General features: G+C 44.9%; 2 protein-coding genes across 2 annotated transcripts in view; one reads left to right on the top strand and one right to left on the bottom strand.

The window, feature by feature from the left end:
* LOC129734849 (ubiquitin-conjugating enzyme E2 R2-like) overlaps positions 1-18,272 on the top strand; it is a 28,518-nt gene extending 10,246 nt beyond the window's left edge. The window contains exons 2-5 of the mRNA XM_055700181.1: positions 6,682-6,768; positions 9,093-9,190; positions 13,869-14,003; positions 15,142-18,272. Of these exons, the coding sequence (XP_055556156.1) occupies positions 6,682-6,768; positions 9,093-9,190; positions 13,869-14,003; positions 15,142-15,361 (540 nt within the window). The 3' untranslated portion in view covers positions 15,362-18,272. The remainder of the gene's footprint in view (positions 1-6,681; positions 6,769-9,092; positions 9,191-13,868; positions 14,004-15,141) is intronic.
* Positions 18,273-18,861: 589 nt separating this feature from the next.
* The window catches only part of LOC106631016 (ubiquitin-associated protein 2-like), a 92,869-nt gene continuing 86,546 nt past the window's right edge, over positions 18,862-25,184 (bottom strand). Inside the window, exons 22-25 of the mRNA XM_055700126.1 lie at positions 24,081-24,180; positions 23,890-23,997; positions 22,423-22,490; positions 18,862-21,676 (exon numbers count right to left, since the gene is read on the bottom strand). Of these exons, the coding sequence (XP_055556101.1) occupies positions 21,353-21,676; positions 22,423-22,490; positions 23,890-23,997; positions 24,081-24,180 (600 nt within the window). The 3' untranslated portion in view covers positions 18,862-21,352. The remainder of the gene's footprint in view (positions 21,677-22,422; positions 22,491-23,889; positions 23,998-24,080; positions 24,181-25,184) is intronic.

Genomic DNA, 25,184 nt, shown 5'->3' with positions numbered 1-25,184 from the left:
TAAGGAAAACTACCAGAGGCTGCTTTGCCTTAATTATGAATGCATTGATAAATGCTGTTGTATAGTATTTACCTGCTAAAATAACATTTGGTCACAGCTTAATGTGATTGTTATGTAGAGTTTGAGGTTTCAGGCAGACTATAAAGTGTCTTCCTCCTTTAGTTTTGTTAACTCTGTATTAATAGGTATGATAAAAAGACTACATAAGGCTTTCTCCAGTGGTGCTGTGTCAACCATGACTAACCATCAAGGTTCACAGTACTAAACAGTTGAGATAATTTTATAGTGTTTGTCTGTATTGCAGCAATGGCACATTTCACACTTGACCAGTCTCAAGCACAGTAGTGGTCTGGTAGTGACAGTATGATATTTAACACTAGTTGTGAATTGACCAAGTTTGAGTAGTTTTTTGTAGCCTGTGCTTAATCCTGTGTTGCCATGGTTAGACTGCTACCAGTATCTGTGCTAACAGATGCAAAGCTAGTACAGTTGCAGCTGTAAATCTGTGTAAGTCACAGCAGCAAGGGCCATGTAGACATAAACTTGGAAAGCTGCTCTTGAATGGCTTTGAATGCTGATAGTACAAAGATGCTGGTAGCTTGGTTAAATTCTACCACCAAAACTTGGCTTAACTGTTTCTGTTGGCTTATCCCATATTTTGCAAGATGTAAACTCTGATTAAAGCTCTTGTGATTGAAGTTGTGATGCCTTCTTTTTTGGGGCTCTAACATAGATGGATTGGAGGAAGGGGAGTGCTATGCAGGGTCTTATTTCCCTACTTTTATTGTTATGAAGCTCCTAGAAACTGTATTGTATCTTCTGAGGACTTTGCTCCTTGCTGAATTGGCCACCAGGTTTCATGGCTGCCACAGTAGGAGTCTGACAGCTTAAGCCTTGCTTAGTTAAAGCATACATATAGCTATGGGGATTATACAATTATTTGTGGAAGTTCTGTGATCTTTTTAAAGACATGTATATGGGCATACATTGCATACGAGTAAGGCCTAGCTGAGCTTGGTAAGTATTATAACAAATATTGAGCCACTCTGCTTTTCTTGGTAACAGAAAGCAAAATAGGAGACTTCAGTGAATTATTGAGAGTGACATCATGAGCATGCATAAAACTGGTTTGGATGTATACACCTGTGATTGAATCTTCCCTTTCATAGCTTAAATTCCAGGGCACTAAGGCAATCGGACTTCTTCCAGCCTTACAGGAAACCTCACTTCTGAGGGTATAATTCAAACAAATCTGTTCCTATGAAAGGAACAGGAGATTCTTAGGACAGAAGATCTCAAAGGCTTTCTTTTCTGCAATTTCAGTAGCTAAATTTCAAAATACCAGATTCTGGCAGCTGGTTTCCTAGAAGTCATGGTGAACAGAAGGGAAGCCCAAGATAGATAAGCTGAGGTGCTGGTATTGATGAAGTGGTTGTCTTGGCAACTGCAGTCACTTAAATCTCTAGGAAAATAAATAGCAAATGTTAAGATTGAGAAATGGTGATAGGTTGACAGAAGAACCTGGAGCAATGAGCAGCTTGAGGCTTATCCAAGGAATTGATTTGACTACAGTAGGAAGCTGCTGTTTTCAGTGGTGGGATCCTTGAGTGATGCAACCTTGATGGTTCTCATCTTGTAATGATAGTGTGTCTGGTTGCCCTCTTCTTGCATGAAGTAAGATCCTTGGAGAAATGCTGACCTCCCAGAGTATGTTCATTCTCAGAAGAGTGGCAGATGAATGTGGTGTGAATTCAGGTACTACTGGAGTACTTAATTTTGCAGCCCTGTTGTTCAATGTAGTTGTACAAATATTGCAGAAATTCAGAAACCTTATGTATATGCATGCCTTTGTATAATAAATATTGGGCTGCTTGTTGAAACGGTGTGCAAGTTAGGAGTGATCCCCCTTGCACCCAGCGCTGCAATAAACATACCTGCTTTATAATTCTCCTCGAGTTGTAGAGTTCGATTCTGCACATCACAGGTACCCAGGATATCAATCCTGTGCACACATAACTGGAAGTTTTCCACATGTGCTGCTAGAGATGCCAGTAATGTAGCATGATACTTTGAATAAGCAGCCTCAAATATTCCTGCCACTGCTCCAGTAAAACTATTTTTGTAAATAAAAGAATTGGAAAACCACTCTTTTCTGAAGTGTATGCAAACAGTTTCTAGAACAGTTGCACTAATGTTAAGAGTTTTACTGGTTCAGGTACCGGCATCCTCAGCTATACCTGCAGTAGGGCTATTTAAAGTGCCAGATTTTCCTCTAAAGCAGAGACCTAAGAGGAGATGTATGATCTGAAGTAAAATTTAGGTGCAGTATTGCCAAGTATCTTTGGCTCCTTCAGCAACTATTAGACACTATAGGGAGACTTAAGTTTCACACATCTGAAGTTTATTCTTCCTATTTTGCCCAAATGGGGAAGTCAGTGTGTTTATACAGATACAAATAAGAACAGTCATCTTTCTGCCCAGAAAAGTCATACAGACTAGCTTCACTATATAACACAGTGAAGGTTGAATTGGAGGCAGAATCTAGTAATATTTCGGCATGGGAATTCCCAGGGAAGTACAGAAACATCAGTATGATGGGAAACTGAAATAGCTTTAGCACTCAGCTCCTGTGGTCAAAGCTGTTGGGCTGGCGGCTTGCTGTATGCAAGAGGACCAAATAGTTCTGTTTGGGTCTTGTATAGCTGCTGGTAATTGCCTTATCTGTGATGAGGTGGCAGACAAATACAAAACCTGAGTGAAAATGGGCAGGTTATAAAAAATATTTGGATGGCTCAGGATGCCACAGTTTCCAACTCAATCTCTTTTTCTGGATGCTACATCTCCTGCAGTTGTTGCAATGATGGTGTTTTTCTGCAGTGTCATGTGAAGTCAAACTGACAATAAAAGTAATGGAAGTGAACCTGGCAGTTGTTAGCCTAATGTAGGTGAGTGTTCCTGTAATCTGCCCCTCTGCCTGAGCTCTGAGGGCACTGACCTGCAGTTTTGGGAAAAAAATTGGCAAAGCAACACAGATGTGTCTTGGGTTTATATGAAGGAGTTCAGAAGTCTGGCCCCATCTAGAAATTATTTTGCTTTGCCATTATCAGTCTGGTACATATAGCTGAGGCAGGAAAAACCTCTCTGTTGAACCATGGGCACTGCAGTACTGACCTGTGCACAGCTGGAAATGGGCACCTGCTGGCCCTGTGCTGGTGGGGCCATGCTTGGTTGTGTAATCAGGGAGGGGAACTGCTTCAAGAGTACAGGTGGCCTCTGGCTGTAAGAAAATTCTTATTCAGCTTCCAGCCTGTCTCCAGCAAGCTCTTAACAGGAGTGTTAACAGCTGCTGCGTCTGAAGCTTTGCCCTATCCAAATAGAAGTAACAAACCTGAAGTGCAGGCACTAATAAGGATGCCAGGGAGCAAGGCAGTAAAATGGGAAACAAAGTGACTGTGCTGGTAGCAATAGTCTTAAAATGTGTTGTGGTGTAACTTGGAGGCTTAAGTTCTTGTGTGGTAACCATAACTGCCTATAAAGGGCTGAATCTTTTGCCAGGTTGGTCTATTGAGTGTAACATCAGGGGAGTTTATTCTTTTTCTAGGGACTATAAGCATGACTAGTTAGAAATTGGGGAAGGAGGGAATGAGTTGATGACTTGTCTCCACCTTCCTGCCCATTGAGTATGTTCAATGGTGCCAAAGAGCCATGGTGAGCAGGCAGCTAAAATCAGGACACTGAAATAGGATTATTACTGTTCAGTTTAGGTTCAGCTGGAGAAGTCAAGCACGTGGTAAATGCAGTAATGGTTGGGTACTTGTAGATGGGGGACTGAGCTGCATCTTTAGTCCTCCTAAACGAACTTGTTTGGCCGTAACTGAGCTAACAACAAGCTGCCCTAAAACTCTGTCACTCTCTAGTACCTAGCAGTACCTGGCTGAACTTACTAGAAATAAGCTTAGATAGCTGATTTGCCTTACATAAGTGAAATTGTAGGGGCAAAACCTTTCTTTGAGCTACTGCTTTATTTAAAAATAATTATTGCTTAACTTGATCTTTTTGTCTTGACATGTTTAGAATTGGGCTTTTAGTGGGGAAAAAAAATACCTGTAATCCTGGCTGTTGCTGCATCTTTTGGTTGCCTAGAAACTATACCTGTGTAGAAAACACATAGGTTCTGCTGAGGAATCTTGTAGCTAGCTCAACCCTGAGTTTTGTTGTCTCTTGCTTTTTTTTAATTTCAGTCCTTGGGCTGTTTTATGTCTTAAATTTTGCAAAACTGCACGTAAGCACAGGAATGGGCTTTCTTGAGAAAACTCCAGTGGTCCAGAGGAGTCTGTAGCTACATGATACAAATGCTTGAGCTGAAGTCAATCTGCTCTGCCTTGGGTAAATCCCTGCTCTGCTCCTAGTGCAAGGTGGCATGTTGTAGAGCCAGGCGCTTCCTTGCTGCAGCAGCCGCTCTTCTGCAATGGTGTGGTGACAAGAGGCACTTGCTTGCTGCTCTTGGAGCAATGCCATTTGTGTAACTGACCTTAAACTGTGGGCTAGGATTAAGTAGACGATAAGTTTTTGGTTGTGTGTGCTGTGGCAAATGACTGAGTCCTCACCTCACAGTACTTATGTAACAACCCCACATACAGTTGGTATTATGAGGGTGTGTGCAGAATGTAAAGCCACATGAGATGCTGAATTTGTTTCATAAAGGTGAACAGAAAACCTTCTTTTCCTGGCTACCTGGCACTCTGGCCTCAAAATTTGGGTTACAAGGCAAAAGCATATGCCAATCTAAGTAAAACTGTAGCCAGGTACTACTCGCTGGATTACTGATCCATTTTGTTTGCCTGCTTATGTTTTTGGGAATAAAACTTCTCATAGCTTGTTCTGTTGAACAAGGTCAGTGCCCCATATCAAAGTTGCATGGTTAAATCCTTAAGAGGAAGGGGGTGACCCAGGATTCTGCTCTTGCTGTATGTGACCTGCTTTTGGAATATCTTATTGCATTCTCAGTTGCACATGAGCCTGGCTGTGGTGTGGGTGCCAGGAGATGTTTCTCTGGAGGTGCCGCACCATATTGCTGGGACTTTCTTGGTGGGTTGAGCAGTGCCAAGGGTATTTGTTCCACAGCACAGAAACCAGTGTGTGAGTTGCCCTTTCAGAGGGGGAAGCATTTTTGGCACTTTATCAGTCTAGGTTCAGCCCTCTTTCCTACTGGCTGGCTTTTCTGACTGCCGTGAATGGCAGCACAGAGAAGTTAATATCCAGAGCTGGGATCTCTGTAGTCTTTCCACAACTGACTCAGCTCAAAGTCTTGCCTCACAGCTGGCTTCTGACTGCTGGAAGGTAATATTTGCTATTATTGCCCATCGATAATAAATCAGTACAACTTGATGAATCAGTCACAGATGGTATTCAGACTTGGAAATGCTTGTGGTGGCAAGAAATATAGTATTAGGACCACAAGTAGATGGACCAGTTTAACTCTTACACAAGAAAGGCAAAAAAAAAATCTTTGGATCTCAATTGAGCAAGTATTTAACAATTTTAATTATTCTTTCTGTGCAAGAAAAAAGCTATTGCACTGGCAAATGTAAAACAGGCCTTTTCACCTTAGCAAATGTTTATAGCATGCATTTGAACCTAGCAAGACAGCAACATCTTGAGTTCTAGCTTTTCAAATATAGTTTACCCTGTTAAACATAAGTTGTTGAATAATACCACTTGTATTAGGACTTGGTAAATGTCTTTTGCTTTGTTTTCTGAGCATTACCACTCTAGGTAAGGCCTGGTGTTTAGACTTCTCTTGCGCAGTGTTTTGCTCATAAGAAACAGTAGAGTTATACTATGGGCCCACATGGGCAGATTGTTTTGCCGATTGACTGGATACTAAGCAAAAGTGAACTCCAAATCAAATATAAGGATAAATGCAGCTCATTATATTAAAATACAATAAAGGAAAAATAGCACGCAATATGATAAAGGGAACAGTACTAGTTATTATGCACAATAGGATAAAAGAGCAATAAGAGCGAAGCATCAGACCATTACTGCAAAGCATTACAGAGACTGAGAAAAGGAGACATCACCCATTACCACCTTAACATCACCCAGGCCCACCCTTTTTTCTGGGAAGCCCCATTGCAGCCGGTGCCAGGAGTCTCTCGGTAACTGGGAAAATTCCTACGCAGTGTGTCCACCTGTAGATGAGGCTTCTGGCCCAGTCCCGGAGCTTGCCTGCCTTAATACTCAGTGGAAAACAAAAACAAACTTTTAAGTTTAGGCTAAGTGCAGGCGTGTACTATCTCATGGTCTGTAAGGTTCACACGTGCCAGGGATGATGGCCAGATGCCCGAGCATGGTGGAGTTACTGTTATGACACAGCTGCACACAATATTTATTGTCTGGATGTTCCTGCTCATATCTTGTTTGGGGGGGGCGTGCTCAAGACAAACAGCACCTGCTCATTGAAGTTGTTCTTGAGCTCCCTGTCCAAGTTAAGCAATCCCTAATTAAAGGCAAAGGCTTTTTCATAAGCAACAATCGATTTAATAAATTTCCACCACAGGCACTGATATATAAAGTGAACTATTTAATGGACTTAATAGAAATTTTTTCCATGTTTTCACTGCAGTTGTTGATTTATTTTTTTTTGTTTTGTTTCATAACTAAAATACTTTTTTCCAGGCTCACATTAAATTTCCTATTGACTATCCATATTCACCACCTACCTTCCGATTTCTGACCAAAATGTGGCACCCCAACATCTATGAGGTAAGGTGTTCCTTAATTTTTCTCAGGCATGTGAGGTTTTCTATGTCTTCAAACTTCTAGATGTATTGAAGGTACTAAATGTCTCTAGCCATAACTAAAGTGGTTATCTGTTTCTGTTTTTAAATGTCAGCTTCATGGTTGCAGAGTTAAATCTAAATGTTGTAGGAAATGCTGTTCCTGTAGGCAGGGATAGTCTTTTTTGTACCTTCAAGTGTAGCAGGCAGCCCCAGTGTGGTGGTTTGACCCTGGTGGAATGCCAGGTACACACCAAAGCCACTCTATCACTCCCCTCCTCAGCTGGGGGGGGGGAATATAACAAAAGACTTGTGGGTCAAGATAAGGACAGGGAGATCACTTGGCAATTACAGTCATGGGCTTGGGGAAATTAGTTTATTACCATTCAAATCGGGAAAAAAAACACTTCCCCCTCACCCTTCCCTTCTTCCTGGGCTTAACTTAATTCCTGATTTCTCTACCTCTTCCCCCTGAGCAGTGCAGGGGAACAGGGAATGGGGGTTACAGTCAGGTCATCACATGTTGTCTCTGCTGCTCGCTCCTTCTTCCTTGCACTCTTCCCCTGTTCCAGCATGGGGTCCCTCCCACAGGGGACAGTTCTCCATGAACTTCTCCAACATGGTTCCTTCCCATGGGCTGCAGGTCTTCATGAACTCTTCCAGCATGGGTCCCTCTCATGGGGTCACAAGTCCTGCCAACAAACCGCTATTAGCATGGGCATTCACCTGCTCCCGTGTGGAGTCCTCCATGGGCTGCAGGTGGCTATCTGCTCCACTGTTGACCTCCATGGGTTGCAAGGGGGACAGCCTGCCTCACCATGGTCCTCACCATGGGCTGCTGGAGAATCTCTGCTCTGGCACCTGGAACACCTCCTCCCCCTCCTTCACTGACCCTGGTGTCAGCAGAGTTATTTCTTTCACATAGTCTCACTCCTCTCTCCCACTGGCGCAGATTTTTTTTTTTTCTTCCCTTCTTAATATGCTATCACAGGCACTACCACCATCACTGATCACTGTTGCTATCTGTAGCTGTGATCACTGGCTTGGGCTCAAAGGCATGGATGCTATTGCTGTGAGCAGTGCTACTTTATTTTGGCTTCTGTGTGTTGATCAGTGTTGGAGTGTCTTTGGGATGTAGCTGAGACCAGGTGCATTAGGAACTGGCAACCTGTGGTCTTGAAAAGAACTGATCTGCAGCTTCTCTCTTGTTCCTATCATCAACCTGTACCTTGGATCAGGGTGAAAGGGGACAGCATGAGGGCTGCCCATCAGCTGAGGCTGTGCCACCTGAAGGTGTGGGGCTACCTCTGGGAACTTATAAGTCATCTCAGCAGCTGGCTGCAAGAGGCAGCAAGCTAGCAGGGCCTGGAGAGGCTACATCTGCTGGCCATCCTCAGGCCCTGTCTGCACCTTCACCCCATTCTGCAGTAAGGCACTGGGACCCCATGAACTCCTGGAGTTAACTTCAGTGGAGAGTATCAGCTGTGGTGAATACTGCTACAGCACTCTTGCAAAGTAATTGTCAGTACTGTTGCTGATGGAAAACTGGTTTTACAGGCCTTTTGAAGTGTTTATAAATGGTAGGTATTATGGAACTTTAAATCTATATTTGGGCAATAACACTGGTGAGTAAAACACAACCACATAATCCTCAATCTGTATGGTTTCCACACACTGCCAAAATATTCTCTTCCTCTTGCATGCTGGAGAAGGGATTTTCAGTGAAAACTTCAGATGGAATCTCCTGCTTTTTCACCTGGTATTTCAAACAGCTGTGTCCTGGGAGAGCAGTTTAAGCCTGCCCTGTGCCATCTGTTCAACCCCTAGGAGAAGCATTGTTTTGATAAATGAGCTAGTAGAGTGCTAAACTCTTCAACTCAAAATTCCTGTAGCTAACTCAGCCACCACTGGGAACAATATTTATTTTTTAAATTCTACTTTGGGTTTCTTGTGATTAGAACTAATTTCTGTCACTGACAGTGCTTGCTATCTGGAGACTAATTTAGTTTTATATGACTCTAATTTCTGGTTTTGCTTGCTTTGCTACATTTTTTTAAACCTTTTGACTTGAGATTGTTTTGTACCAATTTGCAGACTAATCCTGTTTAGCAAGGGAGACTTTTGAACATATAAATACAGTAGACCCAGGAAAAATTGAGAAATGTTTCCAGTTCTTGCACATATTTTTACTGATACTTGGGGCGTCCATATCAACAAAGTTAAACTGCTCAGATCATAGTCAGTGTTGGAATTGAATCATCAGACCTCTGCCTCAAGTCAGGTTATTCTCAACTTTTGTTTGTCTTGCAGAATGGAGATGTATGTATTTCAATTCTTCACCCACCTGTAGATGACCCACAAAGTGGAGAGCTGCCATCTGAGAGGTGGAACCCTACCCAAAATGTCAGGTAACTGAGTCTGATGTACAGCAGTGACCTCAAAGGCCTGTTGTCTCTCACCAAGACTAAGGCCTGTGTTGGAAAAGGTTTGGAAGACTTTGGGTGCTTTAGGTATTGAATTGGGTGGGAATTGGACTTATCAAGCTGTCTGAAGTGCTATGTCCTCATGCTGGGTTAACAATGTGGAGACTTCTCTCCTGTTCATAGTTTGCTTTAAGAGCATGAAACCCTATCTCAAATGTTCTAGTCTTTCCCAGTCCATGTTATCCTACACTTAGTTTTTTCAAACTTCTCTAAGATATCACTAGTGGAAAAGAACGTTTTTGGGTATTTGGGCCCAGTAGGAGTAACTTTATGCATAATCCTACCTACTGTTTGCTTTCCAGTATTTTTGTCTCCTGTCCTGCAGCATGCTATCGTGAGCAGTTAGCCAGGTAGTTTTCTTCCTGCCAAAAAAAAGGATCACACAGTACCAGAGGCATTCAAGGCTAACCTGTCTGTTTTTTGGAAACACCAGCTGAATTTCATTACAAGACTGCCAATAAAGAAATGATGAAACTAGTATCAAGTAGCAGCTCACTAACCTGTGTAGCTTGAGTAGTAAGTGATGTAGTGGAAAAACCTTGAAGGTATTTCCTGTTCTAACTTAATCTGTTTTATTATACAGATAAAGTTAAAGTAATTGTCTCCTAGATTTTTAGTGTATCATATGCTTTCTTTTGGAGTGATTTATTAGATGTTGATTTCCCAACTTGAAATCCGTTATTTATTGGTAAATCCACTAGGGATCTCAGCACACCTGAGGGAGTGCAGTGATTTGAAAAGGGTTGCCTGATAGGTTGACTCAGCTTTCATCTAACTCTGCTTCATGAAATTAATTTGAAAAGAACCTTTGTCAAAGCAAAGATCTAGCAATGGGGATTTATTGGATTCTTGACCCTTAGAATATGATTGTAACATGTACACTCTGCAAAGTGCTGAAGTAGAGCTAATGTGGCAGGAGACTAGGAATTGTAGCAGTCACAAATTATAACTACTGATGTTCCTCCTGGCACATGCTACTTCAAGGTTAAAAAGGCTCAAGAGAAATGGTGCATCCTAGCTGTGTAAAGTCATGAAGAGTTGGACCTTTAGAGCTTGAGGTAAACATTATCCAATCCATCTGTACCAAGTACAAGTGAGTATGAAGCAACCTCTCAAAGTTCCAGTTCGGATTTTTAAAAAATTATACACTGTTTTAAGTTATGTATTGCTAATTATGTTCACCTGTTCCTCTGCTCACATGGCTATTAAACTTTTCATACATCTGATATGGTTAGGGCTAGATGACAAGCCTCAAGTCATAGTTAAGAAACAGCTTTTGGCATTACTTATAATTACTCAACATGTATGTATAATATATACAACCCTAAAGATTAGCACCATGAGAAGTTTCATGCCAGTTCTCAGATTTCTGCTCTCCCTTACCATGGTGTGGTTTTTGGTGCCTGTTCTTGGAGTGTGTTGGGCTTAAGGGTGATACTTGAGGAGAAAACATTCCTCAGCTGTATTAGCAAGTAGAAATAAAAATTGTCCTTTACTGTTAGCCTGTTTCCAGCATAACCTGTTGGGTTAAGTGCCAATAGAACTGCATCCTGCTGGGGTCCCATCTGGCTCTGCAAAGCTCCAGAGTATCAGAGAGAAGGCAGTAGGGCTGAAGGTGTGGGAGCGGAGTGTGCTTGTCTGTGTAACCTATGGTTTTTCTTCAACTTCTGGATTTTGTAAATCCTGCTAAGTATTGACTGTTTACTATAGATGACTGGCTGAAGTGTCTGGAGGGGTGTGTGTCATTCTTCAACTTTGAGAGCACCTATGCTTCTACCTCTAATGGTGTCAAGTATGCTCATTAATTTTTTTAAACATAATCAACATGGGCTTTCCCATCACTCGGAGCTAGATGAGGCAGACATAAGCAAATGTGGTAAACATCCAGCAAGATGTGAAGGAATGCAGCTGTGATCTGTGTGGCAGAGAATACTTGTGTCCCATCAAGCTGAGGAAGTGGTGGCAGGGCTTAGGGATTGAGGCTCTTTTATCATTTAAGTTGCCAGTCTCCATATCTCCCATGGCATCACTCTGTTCTGAGGTGCACAGACCAGAACTAAGCACAGTATGAAAGATGTTGGTACATCTGTATCTTGTGAAGATGGGTGATGCCCTGTCTTACTATTGCTTTGTTTCCTGAGGATGCCTGTTTTTGCTGGCTTTTTTAGCTGCTTTAGTGCATTGAGCTGGTTGCAGAAACTGTCCGGATCTAACATTACTGTCAGTACAGCCTAAGCCAAAACCTCTTACTTTATATCGGAGAGTAAAAATGTGCTAGGACAAATCTATAAGTACCTTTAAAGGTGACTCTGAGAAACTACAGTGTTAGGTAGTAGCTGGAATTTAAAAAAAAAATAATCCTTTTCAACAAGTTATATAACAGGATGTGCTGATTGTGAGCCCTAGCCACTCTACACAATGTCTGTTTTGTTTAAATTCATCTATGTCTGAGCCTTCTGTTGATATGTGGAGAAAAAAGGTACTTAACAGGTCTGATTCCTTGAACCTCTACTGTTGCCTCTCCTCTGCTGATAAAGGGATGTAGAGGGACTCACTCTGAAGACAGCATGGTAAACACTTAGTGGCATGGCAGCTGATGAACACACTGTTCCCCAGAATGGGGTTGGGGATTTAAGAAAGCAGAAGGTGGGCTTGAAATCCCTGCTCTTCATGCAAGCAACATGCATAAAACAACATGCTAGAATAACCTTGCCTGAGGGAGAAACAGATCCCTGACAATATTGCAGAGGGTCAGCCTGTATCCAGACCAGCACAGTTTATATCTGATGCTGAGGATGTTCAGTCATGTGTGGTTGAATTTTTTGTGGTTTTAGTCCTGTCAGATCTCATGTGCTGAGATCCCTTCCTGCTACTACTGTACCTTGTTCACCTTGCTTGCTTACAGCAGCAGGGTTTGAGTGGGAGGAGACTGTCCAGCTCTTAAGGTATTAGCAGTGATGGAGTTGATCTAATGTGCCAGTTAAGAATGAAGAATGCAGAGAGCCTCATCTCTATTAGACAGCTGCTTTGGTGTATTTCAGTAGCTTTGCACTGATTTTTGGAGTCTGGGGCACTGCATGGGAAACTGGCTTCTCACTTTGATGGAAGTGTAGCAGAGCAAATGCTAAATCCAGACACTAATTCCTGTCCTCAGTCTTCCCTAGACTTTGCTTGCTCTACAGTAAAGCTGCTGCAATTATGCTGGAGCTGATATGTTGGCTTTACAGCCTGCTTGCTGAGAATCAAAGGCTTTTAAATGAATTCTTGAGATTAAGTAGAAAATGGTCTCTCTTCTGCCCATCATCCTAGTCTGACCAGACAATTTTTTTCCAGAGCTGCTGTTCTTTTTTCTTACTGAATTATATCACTTGGAAAGTAAATTGCATATGAATTTCCTGAAAGCTGTGCTGAACAGTCTGGCCAAAGTGTTTAGCTTCAAAACTTTTCAAGAAACTCTGCATCCAAATGACAAAGCATTTCCTGGAATTGTATCTTAGTTATATGATCTGGTAGATGTGCTGAGCACATCTGCTCTGAATGTGCCCCTAAATCAATACAAGGACAGCTGGAGCTGTAGTCTCTTCTGTTCAAGTTCTGCAGAGCAGTTGGCTATGTACTACTGTATTTCAAGACTTATTCCTGGTCTCTTGTTCTTCCTTTCCATTCAAATCAAAAGCTGTTGCCAGCAGGACCACCTTGGACATGTGAAGCTATTGCAGTGGTAGCTACAGCTAGGTGGCTGGGTGTGTAGAGCCACCTGATGGAACTTGCTGTTGAGTCTTGTGCTGCTTGTGGCACTGTGTGAACAGTGAAGGGATGAATCTCTGAAGTGCAAAGGGTTGTAGGAAATGCAGGAGAAGGGTCTGGGTGAGGGAGGTGGTGGTTGCCCCTAGTAAATGCCAGCAGAGTGGGGCAGCTAGGTGCTAAAAATCCAGGAAGACAGTCACATAACTCCCAGCAGACAGACAGGCTCATGCTAGCTTTGAGTACCAGCAGCTGAATCCTACTGGGCTCTTGGTGGCTTGCTTGGGTATTGAAAAATATCTGCACTGTCTTTCCCTTGTGCTTGAGTGCTGCTATAGCAGCCTTAGTGTGGTGCACAGGCGGAGACCTGGCTGCAGCTTCAACCTCTTAACATGCTGTGGGGCAGGGAAAGCAGTGCAGCCTCATCTGATGGCCTTGGGTTGTAGCGGTCCTCCCTACATGGGGTAAGCAAGGAGCCTGGCTTTCTGCTGGGAGGCCAAATGTCATGAGAAACAGGCTCACTGAGCAGGTTTCCAGCCTGGTACCACCTATGGTTGTTATGGACAAGCTGAACTCTGGTCTAATGGAAGCTTTGCCTGCTTGCTGCCCCATCACAAGCATATGCATAGATGTGATAGCCTGTCATCAGATTAGGTCTTTGAGATTTGTGTTGTGTCATCTTCCCTACGCTGATGGCCAGGATTTGAAGTTCATAAATACCTGTTCTCACTTCAACTATTATCCTTCACTATCCTTAAGTTTTGACTTTAAACAAGTTTCTGATGCATCACCTAAAGAAGCTGTCAGCATCCAGAATCCATGAATGTGTTAGCTCTGACTCTGTAGTTACCTCTTTCAGGACTATCTTGCTGAGTGTAATCTCTCTGCTTAATGAGCCCAACACCTTCTCTCCTGCCAATGTGGATGCATCAGTCATGTTCAGGAAGTGGAGGGACAGTAAAGGGAAAGACAAGGAGTATGCTGAAATCATAAGGTAAGCTTTGCCATGTGTGATGCTGTGCTACTGGCCTCCTGCTTTGAATCCTACAAAACAGGCTGCTTGCAGAATTTGCTTTTCCCAGCTTCTCTGTGTGGTTGCTCCTTTGGAAATTAATTTTACAGTCTTATTCCAAGCCCATGTTTCTGGTCCCTCTAGGATTTTCAGCATATGGAAGTGGTGCAGGCTTCTGGAACAGGAGAACTGGGCTGATCTATCTTTGAATTGTTCTCTTTTAGACTAATCTGGCATGATGCTCTGAAAATCTATTGGCTGCTAGTAAATCCTAGTTGAAGGCCCCGCTTGCCTTTGAGTGTTGCTTGCATTGCTTGGGATGTGATTCAAACTGACCGCATCCTACTGATTCTGTGCTTACTGTGCTCATGAATCATAATCTTGTCCCTCCAATTTGAAGGAATATCAGCAGGATTTGGCAAGCACTTGTAAAGCTGGATTTGATTAGCTGGAAGTACTGAACAGTCTTGACTATTCTTTGAAAAGTTTATGGTTCATCCTGTAGGGAGATGATGTAAACTTGAGCCAGGGTTGCTGTAGAGCAGCAGATGGGTGGCCCATACTGCAGTGGAACTGCTGTCATGCTTGCCTGGGGCAAGACCACATCTGCATTGACTCACCTAGCTGGGCATGCATGATATACCCCTGGTTGGAGCAACACAGGGCAGTCAGTAGCTGGCCCCAGCTGTTCAAAGAGCATTGCTGGGAGGTTATCTTAGTCCCCTCTAGCTCCATTGGCTTCAGCAGAGCTGGATGTACTCCATAAACAGAATATGGCAGACTGAGCATGTGGGTGGGGGTGAAGGGGACAGGCTGCTATCTGTTTGCCTCCCAGCAGGGAAGCAATGTAGGCCAGCAACAGTTCACAGCCTGAGTGCTGCTGGGAGGCAGTAGCCAGAGTCTGTCCTGGGGCAATGTGTGCTGCAAACACTCTTGGAGTGCTTCCAAGCCTGGGGCTGCAGGAACTAAATCTGTTTCTAGTGCTGTTTCAGCCAAACATCAGCTCTCCTGACTGAGCTGTCTGGAGGGCTGGGCTGGGGCTGGCTGGGAGGTGGGGAGTTGAGCCACACTGCTGCTGGCACACAGCCCTGCTCATGTTGCTATGTCCTCCTCACCACAGGAAACAGGTTTTGGCCACCAAAGCTGAGGCAGAAAAGGATGGTGTGAAGGTCCCCACTACACTGGCAGAGTACTGCATCAAAACTAAAGTGCCTTCCAATGACAACAGTTCAGATTTGCTTTATGACGACTTGTATGATGATGACATTGATGATGAAGATGATGAGGAAGAGGATGCCGACTGTTATGATGATGACGATTCTGGCAATGAGGAGTCGTGACCTGCTTCCTCTATGCCCCTGTACTGCCCTGCTGACTGAGGCCAGAAGGGAGCAGCGGTAACCTAGCAGCAGTTCAGCAAAAAAGTGTGTGTGTGTGGGTGGGGGGTGTGGTCAAAAAAACTGTCTACTGCTGTCTCCTGTTGTAAGGATCTGTTTGCTCCTTTTTCTTTTTTTATGGACCTCTTAGAGACCTTCCACAGAATGTCTGAATTCTTGCATTCTTAACCCTTTCATCACTGTATTTTTTTTAAAAAAGAAACTCCCTTTATCACTTCTGAAATGCTCATAGCAAAACAGGTTTGCTCATGTTTAGATCCTTGAATTAAATAGTCTTGCAATTAGATGTTTTATGTATTTAAAGCTGGAACAAGCCAATTGGAAGCTGGGTTTTCAGGAGCTCAAGTGCTGTGTTTATTGGGAAGAAGAAAAAGCTACACAAAGCAAATTGCCAAGGTTTAGCTGTTCCATATACAATAATAGCATGTGTACACTGGTTTAGACTTGTGGTGGTGGCTTTTCCTTTTATAAGGTGGGGGGCAGAGAGTGTAGAGCTACTGTGTCTTGAGCTTGATGGGATGTCACTGAAAGGTACAGTATTCCTTTTCAGCCTGCTCAAGCTACAAAATAGCTGGCCCCTGGAGCCCCAGAGAGCACAATCAGCTTTGTCTCTGAAAAAGGCTTGTGATATGAACCCTAAAACACTTAATGCTTCACGTCTGTACAACTGAGCCCTGGGTTGCTATTTATTTTTTTTATTTTATTTTTCAGACTAGATTTGGGTTGAAAAAGTTAGCCATGCTGCTGAGATCTGCTGCCAGCTGCCCCTCTCCTGAGGGAGGAAAACAGAAGTACATTCTGCTGCCCAGCATGCCAGCCAGCATTCATCCTGAACTTTGTTTTTTGGTAGTAGAAGAAACCAATAGCCTCCTGCCCCAGTGCTTGCTAGCTGCCCTTGCTTCCTTCAGCCCAAGTCCAGTCCTGGCCTGAGCCTTCTGTTGCATATGTAGGTCACATGTTGGTAAACACAGCCCTGCTGTAGTTCTGCAGGGTTGGCAGAAGTCAAAGCTGCCTTTGGTGCCTGCCTGGGGTGGCCAGGCTGTCCCTGTGCTGCTGGGGCATGGGGCAGAGGGGATGGATGTGTGCTGAGCTCTCCTCTGCCTGCCTGCCTGGCTGGTGCATAGATGAGTGTGTGCAGTCCCACAGGTGAAGGAGGCTGCAGTGCTTTTGGACTTGAAGAGAAGGCCAGTGGCAGGGTTTGACAGGCTATTTAAGTGTGCTTCAGCTGGTGCACCAAGCTCAACCTCCTGCATGTTTTTGGGAGCTCAGGGCAGAGACTAGGTCCTTCCCTTGTGGGCATAGGGAGATCCTGCATGCTTGTCTGCAGAATCCTCTTCCTTAGTCCCTCAGTATCCTCACCCTATTACAGTGTGCTCTTCTTGTTGACTGTAGTGCAGTGGCCTGAATTCAGCTTTTGCATGATCCCTTGATCAGCAGCCAGACCTGTCTTCCTGCACTGAGCTCTGGTACCTCAAGGAGCAGGTCTAAGGTGCTGGCCCTGCTTGAGTGAGACTCCCCATTCCCACAGGTACAGTGGCAGTTACTCTTATCAGAGCTGCAGGCTCAGACATTTGTTTATGCCTCCCTTCTGCATATCTCAGGGTTTTCAATGGTATGTCATCAGCTGTGTTCCCTTGAGGGGTGTTTTGGTGGGAGTCAACTTTGTTCTATCAGCTTGGGGGCTGCCTCCTGGGGGAGGAGCAGGATGATAGTGAGCAAGCTCAAAGCCTGCTGCCTAGAGGAGGGGAGGAAGGCTGGTAGGGCATTTTTTGAAGTGAGCAAGGTGGATGTGTTTTCATAATGTTGCTTGGTTGGGATTTACTGCAGCAGGGACAGTCCCTGTTCCTCTGCCCCAGGGTGTGCTGGCAGTGCATCCCTCTGCCCCCTCAAGTAAAGGTAGCCCAAGTGGTGATACCTTGTCCCCTAATGCTCCCCATGATGGTCTGCCCTCCTACTTGCATGTTACCTAAGGAGGCATTGGGACCCTTCCTGAAGTGGCCTGCATGGGCTGATTCAGCCCCTGGTGCTTTTTGGACCTGGCAGCAGGGCTCCTCTGCATCTAGTGATGGTGTAGAACACCCCTCAGCCTCACTCCAGCCCTGTGAGAGCAGTGCCAGTGTTGGCAAATAGGCCCCTGGCATTCCTGGCTGCTAGGACTGGTCTTGGGGCTGCACTGGGACAGGGACACCAACCTTCAGCTTTTGGGGGGCTGTTGGGAGGTGAAGGAGCAGAGTATGGCAGTGCTGGCTGTGCTGATGACTATCTGAAATGATACTGCATCTTTCAGGATTTCCCTTGTACTTCTGACCGTCTTCACTGTATACTCTCCAGTGACTTTTATTTTCAAGCTTGATCTTGTAAGATGCATTATCATAACTCTTCTGTTACCTTTTTTTAAAGGCAAAAATTCATCCTATTTTGAGAGCTCCTACATTAACCAGGTAAATCTTCCCCACTGTCCTGTGCAATGTCATTGCTTGTTGACTTGCTGGTTTCCTTTTTTGAGATACAAACTGAAATATGAGTCTTTTCTTAAACTATTTAAGAAATTGTGGAAAAAATGTTTACCTGATCTGTGTATTCTAGGGTTTTTTCTTAACTTTTTCTTCTGTCTCAGCCAGTATTAATGTTTACATTTGCAGCTATATGCCCCTTCAAATGCAGTTTTCAACCATTCTGAAACCAGCAGGGTACACTAGATTTCTTAGTAGTCTTCTTAGCTGAAATCCCAGATGTTTTCCTTTGTATAGTTCTTTCTGGCAAATTAACTGATGCATCTTTGTGTTGTCTTCCCCTTCAGTAGTTATATTTTGTCTTTTCTGCACACCTGTCTAATAAAAATGAAATGAAAATAGCCCTGTACTGTTAATTATTTGAGCTGATTTACTTGTGTGGGTTACTTGAAGCTTTGAATAACAGTTATTCACAAATTCAGTGCTGCTCAAATATCAATGCCTATATAAAATAAGGTTATGGGAAAATAAAGCTACTAGTTGCCTGCCTTAACTGATTTAAAGCACTTTGGCAAATGGCCACAGACATACAACTTCACATTTACCCACCTCTGCTGCATAAGGCCAGCATGCTCAGGATGAGCCTGGGGCAGGAGCCATCACCACTGACCTTCCTCCTGGGGGAAGGCCATGGACCAGATAGGCAAAACACAGGAGGGCAGTGTTGCAGCTGTACTCCCTCCTTACCTCCTCCCCAGGCACTCAGAGCACAATGCTGGAACCCACCAAAGGCAGAGACATGATGCTTAATGGCAGAAGTCAGGGTGCTGCCCAAGATCCCATGCCCTCTGCAACTGTCTGAGCTCTTAAGACCTTTGTGATGGACCTAGCCACTGCTCTTACTCCCAGCAGAAACAGGTAGAAGGGGACAGGCTGTAAAAGTAAAACTGGTCCTGGAGCCATTGAAAAAATGCAGACAAACACCAGTGATAAATTTAGATTTTTATTAGGTGGAAGAAGGGCTAAGAAGAAATGAAATTCCTAAAACATTCACCATATTGGTGCAGGACAAGAAGGACCAAGAGTTGCACCCATGGTCTTGTTTTAAAAAAAGAGGAGGGAGGGATAGGTAAAGTTTCCATCCAGTAACTCCAGCTTTCCCTGGGCAGAATGGTACAAGACACAGTTTTGCTGTTTGGGTTTTGGGGTTTTTTTGCCTCTAATGATGTAAAGAAGGGTTCTAGGACACACTGAGCCATCTAAACTCTTGCTAGAGAAACAAAAAACCCCCAAACAAACAAGAAAAACTTTTAATTTAAAAAAAATCAAAAAATAAAAAAGTGCCACAGTAACCAAACTGCCCATGACAGTTGGCCTTCTGCAGGAGGGAAGGAAAAGACAAAAGAAAGGGGAAGACCTACAAAACATCCCCAGCCACCTCCACCCCCTTTTAGAGTAACAGCTATATTGGGGGCTGGGGACAGATATCAAACCAACAGGACTTTTTTTGGGGGGGGGGGGGGGGGGGGGGGGGGGGCAGGCAGGCCTCCTTATTTGCCTGAATTTAGAACTGCATTAAATAAATGGTTTCCATCTTCAAAAAAATAGCAGTTTGACAGATTTCTACAGCTTAAAAAAAAACCTCAAGGATGGATGTCCTGGTGCAGATGGGTAATGAATAATTAGTTTTCCTACAAAGAAAACAAAACAGGCTGCAAGATGCAGAAAACCACATTTAGGCTCTATTACATTTACAAATACATACATACATATTACATACAACAGCAACTCAAAGAGAAAGCGAGTCACATGGATGGCTGGCTGCAGTTCTCCCTGCACAGATAGACATTTGGCTGAGCAGTTACTTCTAATAATTCTAGGAATGAGCTACAGCTTTTATATTTTTTTTTTTTTGCTTTTTTTTTTTTCTTCTTCCTCCTCCTCTCTGTTCATTCTCTCCCCCTTCCCCAATTTTGGATTTAGTTTGTCCAGTATGGAGAAGTACCATAGGCAGTTTTGGTAGCCTGAGACTTTTGCTGCACGGTGCTGGGTTGGTTGCGTTGGCCAGATCCACCCTAGAAACAGGAAAGGAAGACGACACTGTTATCAGCTGCCATAGCAGCAGTGCTCCCAGGAAGACAAGCCTAACCATACATTAGCACAAGAGCTGCCGCCCCCAGGGACAGCCCTGATACCCACCAACACAGCAATGCTCCCCCCAAAAGGATCCATTTCTGCTCTGCAACACCTCCAATGTCTCACAATCCAGGACAAACAGCCAGAGACACCAAGCAGGAGCATAGGAATGCACCATCCTACTGCCCCCCACCCAAGACAGGTTTCAAGCACAAGGCAGGCAAAGCACAGAAACTGAAGACAGCAAAAGAGCTCTCTCAAGGTGAACAAAGGCAGCGTACCAGCCAAGGATGTCCCATATTCAGAGAAAATTAATTTCTTATTTCTGGACTCTAAGGCAGAACACACTGTTTCTTTCAGGGAAACATTTATAGCGAGAAAAGAAAATGCTGGTGAAACCAAATTAAAAATTGGAGCTAATATGCAACCTGCAAGGGGATGCTTGATTTTTCCCCCAGGGTTATAATACAAGTGCTCACATCCTGCTCTCCTGCCGCAGCCTGGGGACAGCAGCACCCACCTTGGCTTCACACCTCACAGCCCATCTCTCCACACCCATCAGGATGACCTCTTCACAGAATCACAGGCTGGCTGAGACTGGCAGAGACCTCTCAAGGTATCTTGTCCAATCCCTCTGCTCAAGCAGTCACCTACAGCCAGTTGCCCAGGACCATGTCTAGACAGCTCAAAGGATGGAGACTCCCTGGGCAACCCATGCCAGTGCTTGGTCATCATCCCAGTTAAAAAAAAAAAAAAAAAAAGTGTTTCCTGATGTTCAGAGGGAACTTCCTGTGTTTCAGTCTGTTCCCATTGCCTCTGGTCCTGTGCCACTGAACACCTGGCTCCACCCCCTTTACACCCTCCCTTCAGGTATTGGTAAAGACCTGAGCCTTCTCTTCTCCAGGCTGAACAGTCCCAGCTCTCTCAGTCTTTCCTCATAGGAGAAATAATCCAGTCCATCATTCCTTGTGGCCCTTCACTGGACTCTCTCCAGTATATCCATGTCTCTCACACTGGGGAGCCCAGAACTGGACACAGGACTCCAGGTGTGGCCTCACCAGTCTTGACCAGAGGGGAAAGATCACCTCCCTTGATCTGCTGGTGGTACTTTGTCTAATGCAGCCCAGGATACCATTGGCCGCCTTTGTGGCTCATGGTCAACTTACTTGGTGTCCACCAGGACCCCCGAGGCCTTTTCTGCCAAGAAGCTTTGGCCTCCAGCATATACTGGTGCATAGGATTGTTCCTCCCCAGGTGCAGGACTTTGCACTTCCCCTTACTGAACTTCATAAGGTTTCTTCCCCAAGCTGGTCAACAGCATGAGTTTGTCAGTCTGCAATCATTGTCAAGGCCCTTTCCCAATGAGCGAAGCAAAAACCAGAAGGAAGCAAAAGCCCCCAAGACCCTTCTGGGATGTGAGTGGGAGCAATCTGCCCTCAGACAGACACACTGTAGATGTGAAAAGGACCAACGCACCTGCCCCATCTTGCTGAAGATGGTGATGCAACATCTGGGAATGAGGCTGCTGATGCGCAGGCAGGATATGGAGAAAGGGAGCTGGAGCATAACCTGGGGCACCACCAGGGTTCAGGGGCCCAGTTGATCCAAGAGCAGAGGGCAGGCTGAAAGGAGGCGGTGTGCCAGCATGGAATCCCTGCTTGTCAAATGTCTGTATAGGAGGCAAGGGGGATCATGTCAGAGACTGTGTGAGCAGCCCCATGGGTGACCAGACAAGCACAAGAGTAGCCCAAACACACATCACTTGAACCTTTCACCAACTCCATGAGCAAGCCAAGTCACACCTGTGAGCACTTCAGCAGATGAGCCTTAGCTCCTGTTCTCATCCATACTTCTGCACTAATGCCTCCAACATTTTATTTTTGTTTCCACAGCTACTATGCTCCTTCTTTCCCCTAACCTCTTTTTACTCAGTGGGACATGGAATAGCAGCAGCTCCTTGAAATCAGTCCTTCACACATTGCAGCAGGGGCTCAGGCTGGAATTACTCAACCTACCCAGGGAGGCCCAACAAAAACACAACAACAACTTGCAAATAAGATTTTCTTCCCCCTGGCCAGAACTCAACCCAGCCTATTGACTCACCTGCTTTAGGGGCTATTTTAACTAAAAACATTAGTGCCATCATACTTCATTTGCACCCAGGACACAACACACATGGGGCAACATGGGTAGTGTAGAACACTGCATCTACGCCAGCAGCTGCTGCCAGGAGCTGACATGGCAGAAACAGTGGGACAGAAGGCAAGACTCCTCTCCAACAGCAAACAGAGCCAGCACAAAAAGTGTCAGAGCCTGCTAACCCTGAGACCAACTGGCCTGGAAATAGTCCTAACTGCCAGTGCTTGCAAGGGGAGCCATCATCCTGGTCTCAGACTAGAGGGAAGCATTACTCACCTGAGTCTTGTTATAGACTGAACCACTGATATCAGGCACACCTGTGTTACTTGAGGTCACAGAAACACCTGGAAAACAAAAAAAAAGCCACCACCACCAAGAAAGTTGGTGGCCTCAGTAGATGCACCTTTGTCCACAGCTGCTGCACCATACACCGTGCTGCTGCTGCCAGCCAGCCCACCCGCCCTGTGGGGTTTCTCCATGCTGTCAGACCTACAGCACCCCACAGGGAACAGAAGAAAGGGCTCAGTGCCTCACTCCTGCTACAAAGCAGGAAACCAGCCCACTAGGATAAAGTCACCCACATCCACGACCTAGTGGTTATGCTTTGATTCAAATGCACTTCACCAGGCAGCAGCTGGCTGCACCAACACTCATTTAAGCTCACAAAAAGCCAGCTTTCCCCTAGGATTAGGGATGCATTTGGCTCTATTGCAGCATTCAAGAGCTTTCCAGTAGTGCAGAGTGATGAGACTCGGCATCTGCTACACATTTGAGCCCTTGTCCTTTCACACCCTGCAGAAGGGTAAAGTCTGCAATGCTCCTCTGCCCAGAGAATTAATATCACTGATTCAGGCTGGGCTTCCACCTGGGACCAGCTGGTACCACAACAGGCTCAGAAACACTCACCAGCAAAGTGACTCTCAAGCCAGCCACTTATTCAGTCTTATAAAGACTGGTTCTAATTATTTCACTTGGATCAGAATAAAACCAGACCAGCGAATCAGAGGGTTTGCACTGCTCTAAGGTTGTACCCTTCCTAGGACGTTGCTCCTTTTTGGAATGCTCCTCCACAGAGGAGAGTGCGATCAGCTCTTAGCTGAAGACAATCCAGTTGTTGTTTCAAATGCACAACAAATGCTTGGTATTTGCTTAAGCCCAAGGATGAACTAGTTCAGTCTAAGCAGAATGTGCAGAATAAACTTTCACATAAGCTGTATAAATTCTTCAGCCTTTACAATCACAAAGGAAACATTTCCTGGCATGAAACAATGCAATGAGTTACAGGGTGTATGGACAGCAGCTGAAACAACAGCCCAGAGATGTGAACTGCCCCGCTCACTCAGGGCTATCTCAGGTGCCTTCCAAGAAACTCAAAATCTAGTCTTCATTTGGCAGAGGACCATTTCAGCAGCATCATCCAACTGCTTAGGCTCCAAAAAACACGGCTCTGCTGCAGGACCACTATATTCTTCAGTAAAGAAAACTTTGGCAGAGGAAGCAGCTCACCATTTCTCCCATGTATAATTGTGGACAAAGCTGCGCATCAGCCACACAAATCCTTATGCAAAGTTCAGCCATGAGGTTTAGAAGGAACACTTTGGTCATTAAAAAGCATTTTTGTATACAGATGGAGAAACAGCTTGGATTGTGACCTGTTTAGAGCTGGCTGCTGTGTTGACTGCACAGCACTGGGAGTCTGCCCTACTAAATCCCACTCGAGCAACCTCGAGTCTCATGTGTTACCTTTCCCAGATCCAGTACCAGCAGATTTGTTTTGTGCTTGAGATGACCCACTGTAGCCTCCTTTGCTGTAATCTCCAGCTGCTGTTCCCTGTGTTAAGTCATCATAGCCTGCCAGTGTGTATAAGACAAGGTGTTACAGTGTGCAAGCAGCTCTGCAGATGCTCACATGAAAAGCACAGTGGTAAGCATACCTGCTCCATAGCTGTGCTGCCCATAGCCACTAGCTTGCTGGAAAGGAGTCGATGCAGTGTTCAGGTTGACTCCATGCTGTTTAGCAGATGCTGGAGGCACCTGGACAAAGAAAGGGAACAAAAAGCACTGTTAACAGGGAATGGCACACAAAACACAAGCTCCCTCTGCCATCTAGTGGGGGATGCACCGCCAGCTCACATGGGAAATTTCATCTGGAGTTGAGAACACTGGAATGGCATGGGACACAGCACTCATGCCTCCAGCAGTAACTTGATGTAGTGGCTTTGCACAAGCCCCAAGTTTTCTGCTAAAGCCACCCCTCTGATTGCAGTGCAACTCCCTCTCAGAACAGGCTGTGTATTTCTTTCATACACTGACTGTAAACAGCAAATTCTCATCCACAAATCCAAGAAACCACCACCACAGCGTGCTCTCTCCAGAATCAAATGAAACATCAACTCCTACCTGAGATTGTTTCATAAAACACAGTCCTACAAGGCCCTAAAGTAGACTCATCTAACTTTGCCTGGAGCATCACCTCTTCCCAAATAACATTCTCCCTCCTGAAACAACCAGCACTGTACTCTGACTTAATGGGATCTTCTCCATCCTCAAGGATTTCCTAGGTACTCTCGGCTCACTAACTCAGCAACCTCTGGAGTCAAAGGGAGAACCCAGAGCTACAGGCTTTCAGGAACACTGAGTCCATGAGCTGTAGCTGCCTGCTATTTACAGTAACCTGCACAGCCTTTTAAATTTCCTGTTTTCTTGGGGAAGAGACTGCAGCTATTTTCTCATGCTTGCATGTTTTGGGAGATCCCTTACAGGCTGGGGAAGACATGACAGTGGAGTCAAGACCCCACCTAGAGTACCATACCCAGTTCTGGGGGCCCCAGCTCAAGACAGACATGAACCTGTTGGAGCGGGTCCAGAGGAGGGCCATGAAAACAGTCAGAGAGCTGGAACACCTCCCCTATGAGGAAAGGCTGAGAGTTGGGGTTGATCAGCATGGAGAAGAGAAGGCTCCAGGGAGACCTTATTCACAGCCTTTCAAGACTTAAAGGGGGGCTTTTTAAGAGAGACAGAGACTTCTTACCAGGGCC

This window comes from Falco cherrug (assembly GCF_023634085.1).
Source record: "Falco cherrug isolate bFalChe1 chromosome W unlocalized genomic scaffold, bFalChe1.pri SUPER_W_unloc_1, whole genome shotgun sequence".
Taxonomy (NCBI): domain Eukaryota; kingdom Metazoa; phylum Chordata; class Aves; order Falconiformes; family Falconidae; genus Falco; species Falco cherrug.
Note: the sequence above shows the minus strand (reverse complement) of the source record. Positions and strands in the feature narration are given on the sequence as shown.